At 41.5% G+C, this 19,893-nt stretch overlaps 1 protein-coding gene across 5 annotated transcripts in view; it reads left to right on the top strand.

The window, feature by feature from the left end:
• VPS53 (VPS53 subunit of GARP complex) overlaps positions 1 to 19,893 on the top strand; it is a 143,576-nt gene that overhangs the window by 60,748 nt on the left and 62,935 nt on the right. For all 5 annotated transcript variants that reach the window (XM_077851815.1, XM_077851817.1, XM_077851814.1 and 2 more), the window contains 2 exons: positions 336 to 477; positions 15,104 to 15,205. In XM_077851815.1, coding sequence (XP_077707941.1) covers positions 336 to 477; positions 15,104 to 15,205 — 244 coding nt within the window. The remainder of the gene's footprint in view (positions 1 to 335; positions 478 to 15,103; positions 15,206 to 19,893) is intronic.

Below are 19,893 nucleotides of genomic sequence, written 5' to 3'. Positions count from 1 at the left end.
TGCATTTTTATAAAATACTGAGTAAGTGCTTTATATGGAAACAAATTATGGAAAGTTTGAAAGATCTAAAAATAGTAGTAACCATGTAAACAATTTGATCTCCTTAATCCTTGATTTTTTTGACTAGTGGGTAATTTTACCTTCAAATTCTTATTTAGATTATGTATTTCTGTTCTCCAAACATTAAACTTAGTTGGTAACAGACCTCAGGATTTGAAATGACCACATACTTTTTCTTTCTTGGGAGGGTATAAGCTATAAACTATTTAACCTATCTTGAACAGGTTTTTGTTTTTGTTTTGTTTTTACAACATTCTTATTTCTTTATTTTGAAGGACAGAACTTGCCAAGATTATGCGTACCAGAGCTAAGGAAATTGAAGTGAAACTGCTTCTTTTTGCTATTCAGAGAACAACTAACTTTGAGGGATTTCTTGCAAAACGCTTCTCCGGGTGCACCCTAACAGATGGAACTCTGGTAGGACCTTCCTGAGTGGGGCTGAAACACAAAATCAGGGGGTTTGGGTGGTTGGGCTTCACTTCAGTCTTTCCAAGTTCGGTGATTCCATCCGGTGGCTTGAGTGCTCAATCTTTCATTCCAGGGATTTCACTAAATTATGTTAATGGCAATGCAGAGTACTCTGTAGATTTCGTGTTTTCTATTATGCAGTATTTCACATTTTTAGAATATTTTGTCATCATTTTATCTAAGTAGTGGCTCCATTTTACAGACTGGTAATTTTGTGAGTTACAGAGGCTTCACTTATTGAATTACAAATACTATATTACTTTGTGACTATTGAGTTTTATCATAGTTAGGGTATATTTTACTTTAGAGGTTGTTTTCTTAATGTCTCTGGTGAACAAACCAGGTCATTGTGTCTCTGTAAACCTCACAGCCAAATATACAAATCCGCATGTCAGAGAAACACTAAAAGATTAAAACACAAGGTACGTAAGTCTGAGAACTATGCACCTCCATTGGAAAAGTGGAGTATGTGTTGTTAGTTAAGATTACTTAATGTCTACATAAGCAAAGACTAGGTTCAAAGCATCTCTCTAAAAACTTCTCTTTGGAAACCCAGCCTCCTTGCTAATGTATCAATATGCTTTCTTCAGATTTCCTATCCATGAGGAACCAAACTTTTATGTTTTATGGTAATTTCTGTTTGCATTATTACACATGTGCGCACACACATACCTTGGGCTCTTTGATTGCAGAAATCGTGGTTGATTCATCTCTGTTCCCTAGTCATGCAAAAAAAAAACACAGACCTGTCTGTGTAGGCCAGCAGGAATGAGGAGGAAGAGGAGGGAAGGAGGAAGAAATCAAAGTTGAGAGAGTTAAACCTCTTAAATGCCTTTAAAACTGGTAACAACAGAAAAGTGATGTGATTTGGTAGGAAAATCCTTGGACCAACAAATCAAGAGACACTTGTGATCATCTAGATCCTGCTAGAATTCAGAACTGCCTCCTCTGTTACATGAAAAGAAGAAACTATCCTTAAATAACAGAGTACTAGGGAAATAAACAAGACATCAAACCCAGAAGCCATAAAGAAAAGTACTGAAAGATTTCACAACATATAAAAAGAATGAAAGAGACCAATAATGTAATTAACGATACACAATAAGCTGGGGAAAAAAACAGCTTAAGTTATAAGACAAATTATTAATATCCAAAATAAATTTTTTTAAATCAATAAGAAAAAGGCAAGTAACCAACTAGAAAAATGGGTACAGAGCAGGAAATTCACTGAAGAAATAGTTGGCCAATAAATATGGAAAAAAAAAATAGAACAGGATACTAATTTTCTTACATCAGGTTGGCAAAAAAATTACAAGACTAACAATACAGGACTTTAGTGCTAGTATACAAATCAGTATAGCCGTTTTGGAGAGCCAGTTGTCATGTATCAAAAATTTAAATTTCACAACTAGTTATAGGGTCTACAAAAAAATTCATACCTGTAGAGGAAGATGTACCAAGAAAGGGGTGAACTGCAGCCATAAAAGAAAATAAATAAAAAATAAGTAAATAAATAAAAAATTAAAAATAAATAAATTTGGAGATTTCTATAATGTTCATCACTGCAGAATAGTTAAATAAAATATGGTATACCCTTAATATGGAATAGTGGTAAAATGGGAGATCAATCTAGATGTACTATCATAGAAAAGAAACATCTCAGATACATTGTCAAGTGGAAAATATAAGCTACAGCCCAGTATATATGGTGTAATTCCACACTTAAGAAACAAAGAGCATGTTTATGTGTATAAATATCTAAGAAAAAGGTCTAGAAATGACAATAATGGATGTTCTGGGGAAGGAAGTTGGAGTGAGACTATGTGGAGAAGCAAAGAATTATTTTTTCATTTTATTCTGGTATTATGTTTGAATTTTTCTTACACAAATGCATTTGAGTAGTTTTTTAAAAATACTTTTTTGTATTTACATGCTTTAATGAAGTTATTTTTCAGTTTTGTTTTTGATTTTTTTAATGAGGGAGATGAGCCAAAACAGTGACTTCCAAACTATTTAACAAATTCTAATGTGGAATCCACACAGAATATTGACTGACATTTTTTGAACATCCACTGTGTGTTCTACACTGCTGTAAGTGCCTTTTCCTGCGGTCACTTTGCTTCATCAGCTATAGGAGGGAGGTCCTATATTCATTTAAAACTTACTAGCAGTCACACAGCTAATACGTAAATACAGAAAAACAGCTACTCTGGTTGAAGCAGGGAAGAGCAGAGATTGGGCTTGGAGTCCCGTTCCCTTGTTCACCCTTCACCTTTATTACCTTCTCTAGCCCCTACCCTTTTAGGCCTAAAATCCTGGGACTTCAGTGGAATCCCTTCTATGCCTCCTTGTAAGACCTGCCTCAGAGCGCAACCTGGGTGGCTTAGTGGTTTAGCACCATCTTTGGTCCAGGACGTGATCCTGGAGACCCAGGATCAAGTTCTACGTCAGGCTCCCTGCATGGAGCCTGCTTCTCCCTCTGTGTCTCTGCCTGCCTCTCTCTCTCTCTCTCTCTCTCTCTCTCTGTGCATCTCTATGAATAAATAAATAAAATCTTAAAAAAAAAAAAAAAAAAAAGACCTGCCTCAGAGTAGGTGCATCATGAGCTGGTCCCTCAGGATACTGGGCTGAAGAGTGGTGCCGGCAGCACTCAGTTTTAAGGCAAATCTGTAAGGCCCTGCCTGCTTCAGGCCAGACATGACCGTATTGAAATAAAATACAAGGAACCACAGAACACTCTTTCCTACTTAAAAAATAAAAATACATAGGTATACTGCTCTGCTTGTTACCTCATGTTCAAAATCGGTTTCTTTTTACTAACAAGGACAAAAATTGGCCATGGAACAAATGAAAATGCCCATAAAAAAAAAAAAAGATGCAAATCACAAAAGGAAATAATAGATGATAGAAATGCGATTGAAAGAAGAATGCATCTCTCTCTTGAGAAGTATTTGGTTGGCTTTAGCAGTGACTGATAGCCTCACATTGGCCCTCCTCTCTGCCCTACCCATGCTGTTTCTGGCCTGGTTTCAGAGAGACTCATGCAGCTCTTGGTTCATCCCAAAGAGATCTGCTTGGGAACAGGAGGTTTAAGCATTGAACATAGACCCCACGTGGGAGTGCCCCCCTATGCACCTGGGGCTTCCATCTGAGCAGGGTCAGGGGAGCATAAGGACAGGTTCCATGAGCCAGTATTCCAGCTAACTGTGTGGGAAATAGATCCCAGTGAAGGCTGCTTGAATAACATTAGTGCCAAACACCTGTTTCAGACCATTCTTCTCCTCCTTTGGCTGGGCCCTACTCCCTGGTGATTTTGCTTTTACATTTAGAACTATAGGATTACAGGGGAACAAATGGCCCCATTGTATCTGATGACCAGCATAGCCTATAAACTTGGAGCTGTCCCAGGACATATCACATCTCATTTGTACTAGGAAGTACACCACAGGTCCAAAGGAGTAGTGTAATGTGGGCCAGGAAGGCCCCTTCTGGACAGGGTGAACCTATTGAACAGGATAATCAGGTATGTACCATGGGAAAACTGGCAGGAGCTGTTTGAAGACATTGTTTTTTAATAGAAAATAGGTATAGGAATGTCACAATGGCAGGTGGCCCCCTGTAAGCACATTCTATATGAGGAAGGAGAGAGCTTGGAGGTGCTTATTTCTCAGGGCAGTGTGGCCTCTTCACTTGAGCTCACTCTGCCAGGGCCAGGCTCCTAGACTGTAGCCTTCGACCTCCTGACAGGTGCTGTGCTCTGCAAGGTTGGTCATGGTCAGCTGGGAACACTTGAACCTTTGTGGTTTTGTTTTCTTGTTTTTGTGTCTGTGTTTTGGTTTATTACCAATTTCTTCCCTTTTTTGTCTTCTGTTTTGGAAATTTTCTGGCATAATTGACCTATAAATTTCTCCAATTGTTCAGTTGTTGCTTCTTCTATCAAGTTTGCAGAGAATTTTAGGTTAAAGATCCTTGGCCAGAAAATCCTGCTAAGACATACACTCTTTATTCTCCCCTCCCAATAATCAACTATCTTTTCCACAGACTTCTCCAAATCATTCAAATTCTTTAGACCAGACTTCCTCTGGACCACTCTTTGTCCTGGCATGACCCAGCAACCATTCTGCATTCCAAGTCCTGACAGTGGCTGATCCATAACCCTTAATGATTATCCCTTAAAAATTAGTTTCTAGAAAGGCAGCAGAACTCCTGTTGCCTCCTCAATAAGGCAGGCAGGTCTTAGCCAATCAGCTCACTGCAGCCCCACTGTGGGAATATGTAAATGATATGCTTCTCACTGTGGGTGGTGGTCTCTCTGAGCCTGGCCCTGTCATCTTGCTGTGGGTCAAGTGGGGACACACCTTCACCTGCAGCCTGTAGACCTCAGTAGCAGGGCCACTGGTGGATCAGTCATGGCCACTGGCTCCCAAAAGTGTTGGGCTGTGTTGGGGTTCCAAGTGGTCTGACTCCCCAGTCTAGCTGCTCAGCACCCCACCTGAAGAAGCTGCTCCTTGTCTCCTTACCTCCTCCCTGTGCTGTCTTGCTTTGGGGAAAAATCTTCCGTGGTTACCATTTTATTTCAGGGCATCAGAATAAACTACAAAATGAACCAAGATATTATCTTGATACCCTTTAACATATGCCAGATTTCGGAGAAGGTTAGTGAATTCCTTGCAAAGTTACGGAACAGATAAGTCAGCCAGTCAGGTGGACCATAGACCCTCCCAGGTCCATTCATCCCTCTCACTGTATTATTCAGATCCTTTTAAGCCTCTTGCTGACTGATGAACAAGTAGAGTGAGCAGGAGAGGCGATGATCTCATCTGGAAGATCCTGCCACAGTCCAGTTCCTCCAAATTGATCAGTGTGATGCGTCATCATTGGCTCTTTTTTGACAGATGCAATTTGACATCTGAAAGAAATGGAAACTGAAAGAACCTTAAGGATAGGGCTTGTCTTGTTTTTGTGGTACTAGTCCTAACATGTTTACAGTGTCCTGTGCTGTAATTTACTGGAAGAAGTGAGCTGCCTTTTGCTAATTGCCTAAACTCCTGGCCCTTAAGAGAGATTCAAAATACTCTGTAAATTAAAATGCCTTGAAATTAAAAGCAAATGTGTGGGTGTGATTAACTATACCTGCAGGCATTCTTAGTGACTCAGTGATTAGATTCAAGGTAAATATTATATTTAACCTCTGTGAAAGCAGAGTGGGTTAAGTTTTTCTTTTAAGATTTTATTTATTCATGAGAGACACAGAGAGAGAGAGAAGCATAGACATAGGCAGAGGGAGAAGCAGACTCCATGCAGAGAGCCTGATGTGAGACCTGATCCCAGAACTCCAGGATCATGCTCTGGGCCAAAGGCAGGCGCTTAACCACTGAGCCACTGGAGCAATGTTCCAGTTAGGTTAAGTTTTTGTAAAAGACTCACTGAGTTTGGGAGATTTTGGGTTTTGTTTTTGTTTTTTTTTTCTTAAATAAAATTAAAAATTTTCCCATTTCATGTAGCTGGATTTCCCCTCCTCTTGGCCATCATAAATTGCCTTTCTAAATAGAATCAACTTTGGCTTATAGGCATGCTTTTTTAGTACATATTATATTTGCCTGATTTTTAAAATTACATTATAAATGTATAAGCTATAGGCATAATTTTAACCATGAAGTTTGAGCATAAAAATGTTTGCAGAAAGCTCACTATGTAAGAAAGCCCACCAGAGTGGCTTGCCCTGTACCTCAGTCTTTTTTTTTTTTTTTCTTTTTTCATTTATTTATGATAGTCACACAGAGAGAGAGAGAGAGAGAGAGGCAGAGACACAGGCAGAGGGAGAAGCAGGCTCCATGCACCGGGAGCCTGACGTGGGATTTGATCCCGGGTCTCCAGGATCGCGCCCTGGGCCAAAGGCAGGCGCTAAACCGCTGCGCCACCCAGGGATCCCACCTGTACCTCACTCTTAACAGCAACTTAACACCTGAGTCAGGGAGACCATGTAAGTGGAGGAGGAACAGGGTTTCAGCAGTTCTGCCACAGTATGAGGACTTCTGTCCTGAGCAAGGAAATAGCTCTCCTTTGATTTCAAAACGCTTTATAAATAATTTCTTTGATGATGAAGGAATGTATTCCTTCATTTAAATAACATCTAAAGAAGAGATTAACTTCTGTTAATTTGTTTCTGAGAAGAAAGTAATACATGGTCAAGATAGAAAAGGTAGAAATTATACCAAGAACGGAGACAAGAGAAAACGTCATTCGTTTTCCCATCAGAGATGGTGGTGTGTTCTTTTTATAAAGTTGAAACTGTACCTTTTTTTTAAGATTTATTTATTTATTTGAGAGAGAGAGAGAGAGAGCGGGAGGTGAGGAGGAGCAGAGGGAGAGAGAATCTCAAGCAGACTGCACTAGCACTGATCCCAACACGGGCCTCCATCTCACAACCCTGAGATAGTGACCTGAACAGAAATCAAGAGTCAGACACTCAACTGACTAAGCCACCCAGGCATCCTTGGGTTGTTTGTCTTTTATTCTTGAGTTATGGGAATGTTTTGGGGTTTTGTTTTTTTTTTTAAGATTTTATTTATTCATGAGAGATACAGAGAGAGGCAGAGACATAGAGGGAGAAGCCAGCTCCCTGTGAGGAGCCTGATGCAGAACTCAATCCCAGGATCCTGGGATTACGCCCTGAACCAAAAGCAGCTGCTCATTGAGCCACCCAAGTGCTCCTGTGGGAATGTTTTTAAAAAATGTTTTCTAGGGGATCCCTGGGTAGCTCAGCGGTTTAGCGCCTGCCTTCAGCCCAGCCCTGGAGTCCCAGGATCGAGTCCCACGTCAGGCTCCCTGCATGGAGCCTGCTTCTCCCTCTGCCTGTGTCTCTGCCTCTCTGTGTCTGTGTGTCTCTCATGAATTTATTTATAAATAAATAAAATCTTAAAAATAAATAAATAGATAAATAAATAAAATGTTTTCTAAATATATTCTATCATTTATCAGGTACATGATTTATAAATATTTTCTCCCATTCTGTGGATTGTTGTTTCACTTTTTTGATAGTGTCCTTTGATATACAAAAGTTTTCCGTTTTGATGAAATCCTACTTTCTTGGTTTTTTTCTTTTGTTATTTGAGTTTTGGTGTCATCCCCAAGGTCACAAGCACTTAACCTGTGCTTTATGCTAAGAGTTTTATAGTTTGGGACTCTTATATTTATTTATTATTATTTTTAAAAATTTTATTTAGTTATCCATGAGAGACACAGAGAGAGAGACAGACACACACAGAGGGAGAAGCAGGCTCCTCGCAGGGAGCCCAATGCGGGACTTGATCCCCGGACTCGGGATCATGCCCTAAGCCAAAGGCTCAACCATTGAGCCACCCAGGCATCCCTGGACTCTTATATTTAGATCTTTGATTCATATCGAGCTTATTTTTGTGTGTGTGTGTGTGTATATCGAGCTTATTTTTATATATGATGTGTAAATATGGTTTTATAGCTTTTCTTCCTATGTCATATCTTTTTTTTTTTTTTTTTTATTTACGATAGTCACACAGAGAGAGAGAGAGAGAGAGAGGCAGAGACACAGGCAGAGGGAGAAGCAGGCTCCATGCACCGGAGCCCGATGTGGAACTCAATCCCGGGTCTCCAGGATCGCGCCCTGGGCCAAAGGCAGGCGCCAAACCGCTGCACCACCCAGGGATCCCCCTATGTCATATCTTGAGTGGTTTCTCAGTAATTATATTTCATGGTAGAGATGGTCCACAATTTCCCTAACTATCCTTTTCTTGTTGGACCCTTAAGTACTTGTCATTTTTTCTTTTTAAAAAAATATTTTATTTATTCATGAGAGAGAGGGGGTGGCAGAGGGAGAAGCAGGCTCCATGCAGGGAGCCTGACACAGAACTCGATCCGGGGTCTCCAGGATCACGCCCCGGGCCAAAGGCGGTGCTAAACCGCTGGACTACCGGGGCTACTCCATTTTTTCATTATTATAAACAAGACCACAGCAAACAAATTTTTGTTCAAATTGGAGATAAGTTTCTTATGCTACAAGTTGAATTACAGGGCCAAAAGAGAGGAGTTTTTCAAATTTAAGATAGCCTCTGTTTTGGGGTGCCTGGGTGGCTCACTCGGTTACTTGCCTGCCTTTGGCTCAGGTCATGATCCTGGGGTCCTGGGATTGAGCTCTGCATTGGGCTCCCTGCTCAGCAGGGAGTCTGCCTCTCCCTCTCCCACTTCCTCTGCCTGTGCACAAGCTCTCTCTCTCTCTCTCTCTCTCTCTCTCTGGAAAGTAAATAAAATTAAAAAAAAAAAAAAAAGATAGCCTCTGTTTTAAACTGTTTTCTGTATTCTTGTGTCTTATGAATGCCCCTGCTTAATCCCCCAGCGCTAGTCTTGATGTTAGTGATGGTTTGTAAAGGTTCAGAAGAGTTACTCTTTGTTTTCATGTAATTTGTGGTGCTAATGCACTGATGCTTAATGTAAAGGGATAACTCTGCCAGATTAAAACAAAAAAAAAGGCAAAGCAATCTGAAACTTTTTTTAGAGTAATACACGCTTCCTCCTAGGAATATACTCAAGAAAATTGAAAATTCAAAAAAAAAGGAAAATTCTCTTATGTTCATATAAAAACTTGTACATGAATGTTCATGGCAGCACTATTCACAGTAGCCAAAAAGAAGAAACAACCCAAATATCTTTTAATGAACAAATGGTTAAGCAAAATGTGGTATATCCACACAGTGGAATATTATTCAGCCAAAAAAAAAAGGGACTGAAATACTGACACATGTTACAGGTTGAACCTTTAAAACACAATACAAAGTGAAAGAAGCCAGATGCAAAAGGCCACATTTTATATGAAATGTCCAGAATAGGCAAACTCATAGAGACAGTAAGTGGATTAGGAGTCACCAGGGATTGGGGGAAGGGGAGGATTGGAAGTAATAGCTAATGGATATGGGGCTTCCTTTGGGGTAAAAGTGTTCTGGAACTGAACAATGGTGATGATGGTGGCACCATCTTGTGAACATACTGAAAATCACTCAATTGTAAATCACCTAACATGGTGAATTTGATGTTAATTATATGTCACAATTTTAAAATAATACAGGTTTTAGGAAATAGATTAGTTATAAATATCTTCACTCTTCAGATAATTTGTCTACCAAAAAAAAGAAAAATGTATGCTTGTTAAAGCTCTAACAGAATAAAGTATTTTATTATTTTTTTATTTTTTTAAAGATTTATTTCTTTATTCATGAGAGACAGAGAGAGAGGCAGAGACATAGGCAGAGGGAGAAGCTGGCTCCCTGCCTGGAGTCCAAGATCCAGATCACAGGATCACGCCTTGAGCCTAAGGCAGACACTCAACTGCTGAGCCATCCAGGCATCCCAGAATAAAATATTTCAAAAGAACAATCTCTTCCTTCTTAATTACTCTAAATTCCTCTCCCCAGAGATGTCTACTGTTTAATAGTTGGGGGTATATTTTTGAGACTGTGCTATAAGTTATGCACATGCACGCATGCACACACAGGTTGCACACACACAGGTTTTTTTGTTTTGTCTATAGAAAATAGAAACTTTTGCCCGTATCTGAAAAGGATTTTATTGAGTGTTTCTCATCCAATCAAGATTTATTCACAGACTTTTAAAAAAGATTTTATTTATTAATTTGATAAAGACAGCACAAACAGGGGGAGCAGCAGGAAGAAGGAGAAGCAGACTCCCCGTTGAGCAGGGAGCCCCACATGGGGCTCAATCCCAGGACTCTGGGATCATGACCTGAGCAGAAGACAGACGCTTAACTGACTGAGCCACCCAGGCACTCCTCATGAACGTTTTTTAAGCTATTTGTGTATAGCCTTGGCAAAAGATGAAAAATTGAATCAGACGGGTGCCTATTGTTTAGAGGAGAAAGAAGCTATACATAACTGTCACAATATAAGATATGAGCCCGGTGGTACTGAGAGAGGTCCCAGCAATATTAAACCAGGTGTGCAGGGCCCTGTGTTTACAGTCATATCAGCTGAAGCCTCCAGGCCATCTCTTTAAGGACAAATCAGGAGTTGAGCTGGAATAAAGTATTTATGGAATGAGAAATGCAGAAGTTGTGGAATTTTCGTCTACTAACTGAAAGCTTTCTCCTCCAGGAAAAGGAAACAGATGAGTCTTAAATTTCAGAGCTCCTTCTCTGATCATTTGAAGTGTCCAGCAAGGGCCTCAGAAAAGGATTTGTGCGGGCGGACCCAGATGCAGATACACTACTGACCAAAGCCAGCTTCTCTCCCTAGCAGTAAATTAGACCGCTTGTCCATCCCGTGGACTTATTTTTTTGGAGGTGGTGGGAATCCCATGTGTTTAATTAGTAGGAGTTAACTTGCTGTATGTAGAATTTTTCTTTCCCATATGGACTTGAAGTCAACTGTCATCATAGCACAAATTATGAATTCTTTTTAAATTGGAAAGTCGTTCAGTTCTTGGCATTTTTTTTGTTTTGTTTTGTTTAGCTACCCAGAGCTCATGGAATATGTCATTTGAGTTATTTAAGATCTAAACCCAAACTCGTAATTCTTTATGGTCTATGACAGCTGCAGAGAAGAAATGAGAAGTGTGGTCTGGTTGGCTCCAATAATGGGGCTCTTGCATAGAAGGCTGAGTTGTGCTGGTGATTGCTCCTTGCAAAGACATTCTTTCATCACAGCAAATTAGTCTGAGCAGAAACACAGCCCACCAAACAGCAGGAGTCTGTGCCTGCCCCTCGATGTTTGGGGGGTTTTTTTGTTCTTTTTTTAAAGATTTTATTTATTTATTCATGAGAGACACACAGAGAGAGAGGCAGAGGGCAGCCCTGGTGGCGCAGCGGTTTAGCGCCGCCTGCAGCCCAGGGCTTGATCCTGGAGACCCTGGATCGAGTCCCACGTCAGGCTCTCTGTATGATGCCTGCTTCTCCCTCTGCCTGTGTCTCTGCCTCTCTCTCTCTATGAATAAATAAATAAAATCTTTAAAAAAAAAGAGAGAGAGAGGCAGAGACACAGGCAGAGGCAGAAGCAGGCTCCATGCAGGGAGTCTGATGTGGGACTCAATCCTGGGATTCCAGGATCACGCCCTAAGCCCAAGGCAGACACTCAACTGCTGAGCTACCCAGGTGTCTCCACCCCTCAATGTTTTCTAACACAGTATTTACCCATAGTGTTAGCAGTACATGCTGTACTTTGAGAGCTTCCTTGGAGACTAGGGAAAAAGAGAAGCCCATGCTTACGCCTTTGTAATTTGATGGGCCCATTGTTTTCATTTCCTTGGGAAATCCCAAAGAGGCACAGTAGTAGGGACAGCATTTTGTGTCTAAAACAAATTCTTTTTACAGAACTTTTTTGCCTTGTGTTCCTACTTCTTTGCCATTTGAGAGTTGCTCCATTGAGAAAGGCACCGCCACAGTTCTGCCCCATTATTTTTTTTTTTAATTTTTATTGATTTTATGATAGTCACAGAGAGAGAGAGAGAGACACAGAGAGGCAGAGACACAGGCAGAGGGAGAAGCAGGCTCCATGCACCGGGAGCCCGACGTGGGAATCGATCCCGGGTCTCCAGGATCGCGCCCTGGGCCAAAGGCAGGCGCCAAACCGCTGCGCCACCCAGGGATCCCAGTTCTGCCCCATTAAATATGAATGAGAACTCCCACTTACTGAACTTTCCCTGCATGCCAGATGTTGTTTGAGCTGCTTTATATACATATCTCATGCTTTACATACATAGTCTCATTTGATCCTCAGGCAGTTCCACATGGTGGGCATTAATGTCCCTTCACATTGCAGGGAACAGCCAAGGCTTAGTGAAGCTAAGCAGCATATCCAAGTGATAGAGCCTAGACTCAAACCCAGGTTTATCACTCATTAATGACGACACCAGCCATGTAGTTGCTCAGGCCAAGAAAGGAATGAATTTTGATTCCTTTTTTTCCTACACCCTCACATTCATTTTCTCAGCCCGTCCTCTTGGGTTTACTTACTAAATATGCCCCAAATCCGGCCACCTGTTTCCATCTACACAGCACTAGCTTAATCCAGTCCTGTATTAGTCTTTGCCTGGAACACAGTAGCAGCCTCTTAGACTGGTCTTCCATTACAGCTCATCTTCCTCACAGCAGTGGAATGATACTGTAAAAGTCTAAATTAGATCATATCACTTCCTTGTTTAACCTCCCCCCCTGATGATTACCCAGTTGCTATGAGAGGAAAATCTCATCTTTACCATGGCCCACAAAAGCTATGCACTTGGACTCCTGCTGCCTCTTTTACCTCATCCCCCTGTCCTCCTGTCTGTCCCTCAGAAGCACCAAATTCATTCCAGCCTTTGCACCAGGTCATGCTGCTGAGAATGTTCTTTGCAGATCTTTGCCTGACTAGCTCCTTCTCATTCTGGTCTCTGCTCAGATATCACCTCCTTGAGGAGGCCTTGTCTGATCATCCTGTATAAAGAAGAATTTAGAAATGTTTTCAGGGGTGGCTGGGTGGCTCAGTTGGTTAAGCGTCTGTCTTTGGCTCAGGTCATGGTCCCAGGGTCCTGGGATTGAGCCCCTTATTGGGCTCCCTGGTCAGCGGGGAGCCTGCTTCTCCCTCTCCTCTCTGCTTGTGCTCTCTCTCAGATAAATAAAATCTTTTAAAAAGAAAAAAATACGTTAGAAATATTGCTTTCAAATGTACATTACTTTCTGAAAATGGCCTAATTCTAAAAATAAACTATTTTGCTTTAAGTTGATAGGGATTTTTTTTTCCCCTGTATCAGGCAAAGCAAGCCAAAGTTTGGGGTGTATAAATTGTAAATGTTTGCTTGGTTATTACACCATATTGTTTCTCAGCATGATACCATAAAAATCATTGTCCTACTAATGATTACCTTGACCTAACGCATTGATCACAAGGCTTTCTTCATACACTGAGTCTGTCTGGCAACCTAATAGCATCCGAGTATTTAGGCTGAAAATTAAGTAGTTTACATGATTGTAAGCAGGATGGTCTTAAAACCTAAACCAGACACTGGCATGATTTGTGTTTTTTGTGTTTTAATTTTTTATATTTTCCTGAATTGTTTTTGTTAGGATTTTCCTTTTTCTTTTTTTTTTTTCTTCGTAGTATCTTCAGCTGACAGAAGATACTTCCTGACACTTGACAGAGTTGTTCACACTATAGTCTGTGTGCTGTCCTTCTTGTCTTAGGGGTTAGTTCAAGTTGGTCTGCTGATAATATGCAAAGATGTCCCAAGTACACGTAGAAACACCCTCTCCGGGGTGCTTGGGTGGCTCAATCGGTTGAGCAGCTGCCTTCAACTCAGGTCATGATCTCAGGGTCCTGGAATTGAGCCCTGAGTCAGGCTCCCTGCTCAGCGGGGAGCCTGCTTCTCCATTTCCCTCTGCCCCTCCCCCCTGCTTGTGCACATGCTCACTTGCTCTCTCTCTCTCTCAAGTAAATAAAATCTTAAAGAAAACAAACAACACCCTCTCCACCTGGCTTCTTGTCCATTCTTTGCCCTTCTCCTCATCCCCAGTGCTAGCCAATCCCTTTTCTCCTCCTTGTCCACTTAGTTTTCTTTTAGTTCCCTGGTATAAGCAATATCTGGGGGTCAAATTTGTGAAAAAAAAAAAAAAATCCGAAGAGCTGTCTCAATTCTTTTGTTGCACTGGAATTATCATCACCGGGATCCCTTATATGTGTCATGTGTTCTTTGTTGCCTTTCGCACCCTTTATCACATCTGACCCTTCCTGGAGTCCTGTAACAGGAGACTTTGTGCAGAATATGGGGCTGCTGTGGCCAAGAGAAGTTAGGTGATTGGCCAATGCTGCTGAGGAAGCTAAAACTTTACCACACCTCCTGCCTCTAGCTTTTCCACCATCCTGTGGTCCCACTCAATGATGTGTTTTAAAAGAGTGGTCATAATCAGATCCTGAGAACTAATTTTTCCCAAGGAATTTTGCTGTTTATTGTAATGAGACTTATTTGGGAAGGGACTTCTTTCTATAATCTAGAACACGTAAGATTGGCTTTATAGTTCTTGTATTCTAATCCATCTAGCATTTTGATTCATTCATATTTAGGGGGCAGCTAGGAAATTCCAGGTACCCAGATATTGGAGGAAGGAGAAGGACAGACATGATCCCCACCATCATAAAATCTAGTGGGGACAAGACAAATAAATGGACAGTTGCAATATTTTAATAAATACCGAGGTAGGTGTATATGCTGGGTGGGATGGAAACATGTAGCAGGGATATCTAACCCAAACTTGAAAGGCAGGGAAGGCTTCCCAGAAGAAGGGACTTCTAATTTGAGGGCTAAAGAATGAATGAGAGTTTTAGCCAGATTGAATTTGGGATTGGGGTGGAGTGAGCAATAGGTTTCAGAAAGGGAAATAGTATAAAGGCTGGGAGGTAAGAATGTGGTCCATATTGTTTCAGTTCTGGTTCATTAGATCAAATTTCATAATTTGGCAGTTGGAGAGACTAAAGATAAAAGCAGAAAAAGCAGATAATTGGGAAAGGTATTGAGAATATGCTCACAATATACCTATCACTTTCTCATGTCTTCTTAACAGAAAAAACTTGAGTGTCCACCCCCATCCACCAATCCCTTTCTGGAAGATGAGCCAGCACCAGAGATGGAGGAACTGACAATGGAGAAAGGAGATTTAGATCAAGTAAGTCCAGTTTGCCCTTCCACGTGCCACTGACCTAATGTCTGCTTCTGAAAATGGCTCTGTTCACTCTAAATGTGGCCCTTTGGCCATTGACCACATTCAGAGATTACAGCTTTGGTGGTCTTCATAGAAAGCCTTTATCTAAAGGCATATTTTGAAAACTGAGTGAAAGAGCAGCCTTTCCTGCCAACCTCCATTCCCAAAAAGCTCCCCTGCTGGAATGAGCAACCCGCATACATTTAATTGGTCTGTGCGGTGCAGCTGCGGGGCAGGGTGGGGGCAGCCAGAACTCTACCCATCTCGTTCATCATCTCCTGCACCTGCCAGCCTACCTCTCGGTTGTGTTCTCATCTGGCTGGTGACGACACAGGAGAGGCTTGAGACTCCCCAGTGGAGTTAGTAGCAGCAGCAGCTAGGAGAGGCCTCCACTCAGTGCAAGCTGAGCATTTGAGGTCTGGAAGGCATCGGGGAAGCCTGGAAACATCAAGGTGACCAATGGCATATTTGGAGAGTTACTTTTCAGAGCACACTAGCACTTTCATTTCCTTCGGATTTTCTGTCCAACTCTAAATTTCCTCTCCCTTCATCCTATAGAATGGTGTTTTTGTTTCATTGCCATTTTATGACAGCGGTTAGAGCAATAAATCAGACCTTTTCCTGTCTGGATTAGTGATCCTTCTTTAATTTTCTACACTTGGCTGCTTGAGGGTTATTTTATAGTGTTGTTTTGCTCCAGACACCACAGAAAGGGGAGGCTGGCTGGGAAGACCAGCCTGGGAACCCCATAGCCACACACTTTCAGCTAACCTGCATTCCTCGCATGGTGACAGTGGGTGTACCTCCAATCTTGGCAGGAGCCAAAAGAAAGAATTTCTAGGAGCAATCCTGAAGTGATGCAGTAAAATGTGTCTGGTCCACTGATTAAATAATTATAATAACATGGATACCTTGCATTTTTATGGGCTTTATAGTTTCAAAAGTCTTTTACGTGCTTTATTTCATTTCATCTTTCTGGCAATGCCTGCCTCTTGTTTTATAGGAATTTATATGAGCCGCTGTATGCGCAGGTCAGAGAGATTAAGTGATTTTGCCCAGGGTTACAGAGTTTGGGCATGGACAAGCTAGGACTGGTAGCAAAGTCTAGATGTCAGAGAGTGGAATTCCTTTCATGGAGCTCTTTTACTACACCAGGCTGTCTCAGTGAAAAGTGGAGGTCACAGAAATGAACCCTGTGAATACAAGGTGAATGAATACAACTGGAAGGATACCTTACGGCTATATCCCAGGGATTTGTGGGATTAGATGTAATTGATTTAAAGCCATTCTATCAGCTAGTATGGGAGAAAACAAAAGATTTCTAATAACTAAAGAAATAACCTCTCTCACATTTGGGGAGGAAGGACTGGGATAGGAAGGAGTATGGAAGTAGAGCTCATTCTCTGGTGCATCCTCTACCCCCACTCCGTCACCCATACTCTTGGTGCTTGCTTTGGATCATAGTGCCATTCTCAGGGCCCTGTGCCTTCCCAGTGCCAGTGACTGTTTTTGTTCTTCTGCTGCCATGGAAAGTAATTGATCTCTTTAGCTAGTCATCTCTGGATATCATTAAACTGGATTTGATGAGGCCCCTGTTACCACAAAATCAGTTTACTAGATAAAATATGATTTGTCTCTCTCAGGGCACTTGTTGCTCACCCTGGAATCTAGAGGTGATTGTTGTAAGGACCAAGAGTGCTCATTCTAAGGACATAGAGCACAGGTATGGGGGTAAGCAGAGGCAGACTCTGGTCCGCCATTAGCTGACCACCTGGTGGGTTTTTGCTCTCTCTAGACTTGCCTAGTATTTCCATCTTTAGAAAGAGCCCGTGGTTGTCAAACTATATTCCTCTGTGCCCCATCACATGTTGGCTGTGGGAGTTGGGAGGAGACCATGGCTCTGACTCCCTCCAAACAGAGCAGTTCTGTTCTGAGTCACTTTTATCATGAAATTTCAGGTAAAATTTCTTCTGAACCTGAGGTTTGAGATCTGTTTAGAAACAAAGTACCAAAAACTCCTGGACTAGATGACCCACCTGCAGTCTCACTGGCCGTTACTTATTAGTGATAACACCTGCACACCGTCTCCAGCTCCCTGTAGCCTCCGTAGCACTTGTCTTGCTTGTGGTCCATTAGGTGGGAGCTCCAGGATCTCCCTCTTCCCAACCACTTACTTCTGGAGTTAGGTGTACAGGAAGTGCAGGAGCCCCGCATGGCCTTAGGGAGGAAGTCCACAGGAAGTGAGAGGTGAGCTGAGCCAGAGGTGTAGGGGAAAGCCCCCATTGATGGCCTGGGGTTACTCAACCCATTGTGTCACTGCAGTAAGTAGACATGGCCCTCAAGGGCAGGATCTCTCCTGCCCACTCCTGCAGGGTAGGCTGTTGAAAAAGGAGTGTGAATTTGAAAAAAGGTGTTTAGTCTGAACCACCAGTTGCCGAGTCCCAAGTGATGAAAAATGGCATCTGAAAGGGGCTTGAGGGTACTCAAAGAAAAGGGGAGAAGAAATAAGGAATTTCTGGTTTTAAAATGTACCCTTCTGGTGATCCAAGCAGTTAGATTTAATCTGTTTACATTGGATGGTAATAAAAGGAAGTGGGGCCAGCTGCAGAGCTCCTTACTGTGACAACAGTAACCTTCTATTATTCCCTCAAACTCCAGGAGGAAATAACTGAAACATCTGTGGCTCTTGGACAGAATTCACACACTCAGATAGGCAGCCTGAATGCTACTGCTAAATGACTTCGTATGTTCTTTCAGCAGAGACACAACCCTTTTGGGGAGCCAGACAGTACACAAGGAGACACCAGTTTGAGCTGAAATTCCAGCACCTCTTATCTAAATATGAGTACAGTCACCAAGCAACTATAGGCTGGAGGCAGCCCTGTGGAAAAAAAGCAAAAAGGAAACTTTGGGCAGTCCCTCCCATTGTTCCCCTTTTGCTTCCAGCTCAGACGAAAAATGCTACAAGGGACCAGGAGCTGTGGTGTCAGGTGTCTCCTCACTGCCAGGAGTGGCATTAGTGGGGAGAGGCAGGGTGGAGCAATCACCTGCCCATAGGGTTGGGACACTCACACTGTCTGATGATGCAGTTCTCTGAGTGCCAGTTTTGGAGTGATCTGCAGTGCCTCATCTAGCACAGGATCTGTGGATGACTGACCAACATGAGTTTGTTGGAATAGCACATAGCTATTTTCTTGTATCACTTAGAATTTGTCTCTTGTACATATTCTGAATGAGCTCCTCAGGCTTCTCTAGACCTAGATTTTTATTGTGTGTCACTTTTGCACATGCATAAAAAGGAAAATAAGAGCAAAATAAATAAGATATTCCTAAGACAACTTCACATTCAGAGTCCAACTCCTGTCCCACGTTGTTTTTTTTGTTGTTGTTGTTGGGTTTTTTTGTTTGTTTGTTTAGACTTTGTGTTTTGAATTGTAAACTCATAAGTAGTTGCAGAGTGCAGAGAGGTCCTATATACCCATCTCCCATCCCAGCTTCCCCTAGTGGTGACAGCTACTATAACTATAGTGCATTATTAAAACCGTGAAATTGATTCTAACCCCTATTTTACTCAGGCATGAATGCCCATGTTTTCCCACACTGGTGTCCTCTGGGCTATCTAAAGAATTGGTGACATGCCATTGCTTCAGTGTTCCTTTACTGTCTGGGGTTATTTGCCAAGCCATTGGCATCCATCTCCCAAGCTTTTTATTGTTATTTTATTTATTTTATTTATTTTATTTATTTACTTATTTATCTTTTTATTTATTTTAAAGATTTATTTTTATTTATTTTAAAGATTTATTTATTTATTTATTATTTATTTTATTTAACTTTTTATTTATTTATTTTAAAGATTTTATTTATTTATTCATGAGAGACACAGAGAGAGGCAGAGACATAGGCAGAGGAAGAAGCAGGCTCCCTACAGGGAGCCCGATATAGGACTCGATCCCAGGACCCCAGGATCACAACCTGAGCCAAAGGCAGATGTTCAACCACTGAGCCACCCAAGTGCTAACTAATTTTTACTTTTTTTTTTTTTTTTAATTTTTACTTTTTAAAAGAAAATACCTGGGCAGCCTGCGTGGCTCAGCGGTTTAGCGCTGCCTTCAGCCCAGGGCCTGATCCTGGAGACCCGGGATCGAGTCCCATGTCAGGCTCCCTGCATGGAGCCTGCTTCTCCCTCCGCCTCTCTGTCTCTCGTGAGTAAATAAATAAAAAAATCTTTAAAAAAAAAAAAAAAGAAAAAAGAAAAAGAAACGAAAATACCTAAATTAGAGAAAAGTTTTCAGAGAATTACAAGAACTCTCAAATATCTTTCCCCTGGAAAGATAACATTTTGCTACATTTACTTTATCTTCCTTTTTTCCCCCCCACCCCCATTCCTCCTCTCCCTTTCTTTCTCTCTATCTTCCCCCTCCCTCTCTGCCTCTCTTTCTTTGGAATAGTTTGTAAGTTAGCATGTATCATGTCCTTTATCTCTAAACATTTCTGTATGTAGTTCCTAACAAGAAGATCATTCAGTTCAGTTACCACAGATCAAAATCAGAAAATGTAGTTTTAGTGTAATACTATGATCTAATTTATAGAGCTTATATTTCATTATGTAGCCATTCTAAGGTAATAAACTAAAACATTGTCAGTAATTG

Source organism: Canis aureus, chromosome 16, assembly GCF_053574225.1.
Source record: "Canis aureus isolate CA01 chromosome 16, VMU_Caureus_v.1.0, whole genome shotgun sequence".
In the NCBI taxonomy this organism is placed as follows: Eukaryota; Metazoa; Chordata; class Mammalia; order Carnivora; family Canidae; genus Canis; species Canis aureus.
The sequence above is the reverse complement of the archived record's forward strand: the minus strand, read 5'-3'. Positions and strand labels throughout refer to the sequence as shown.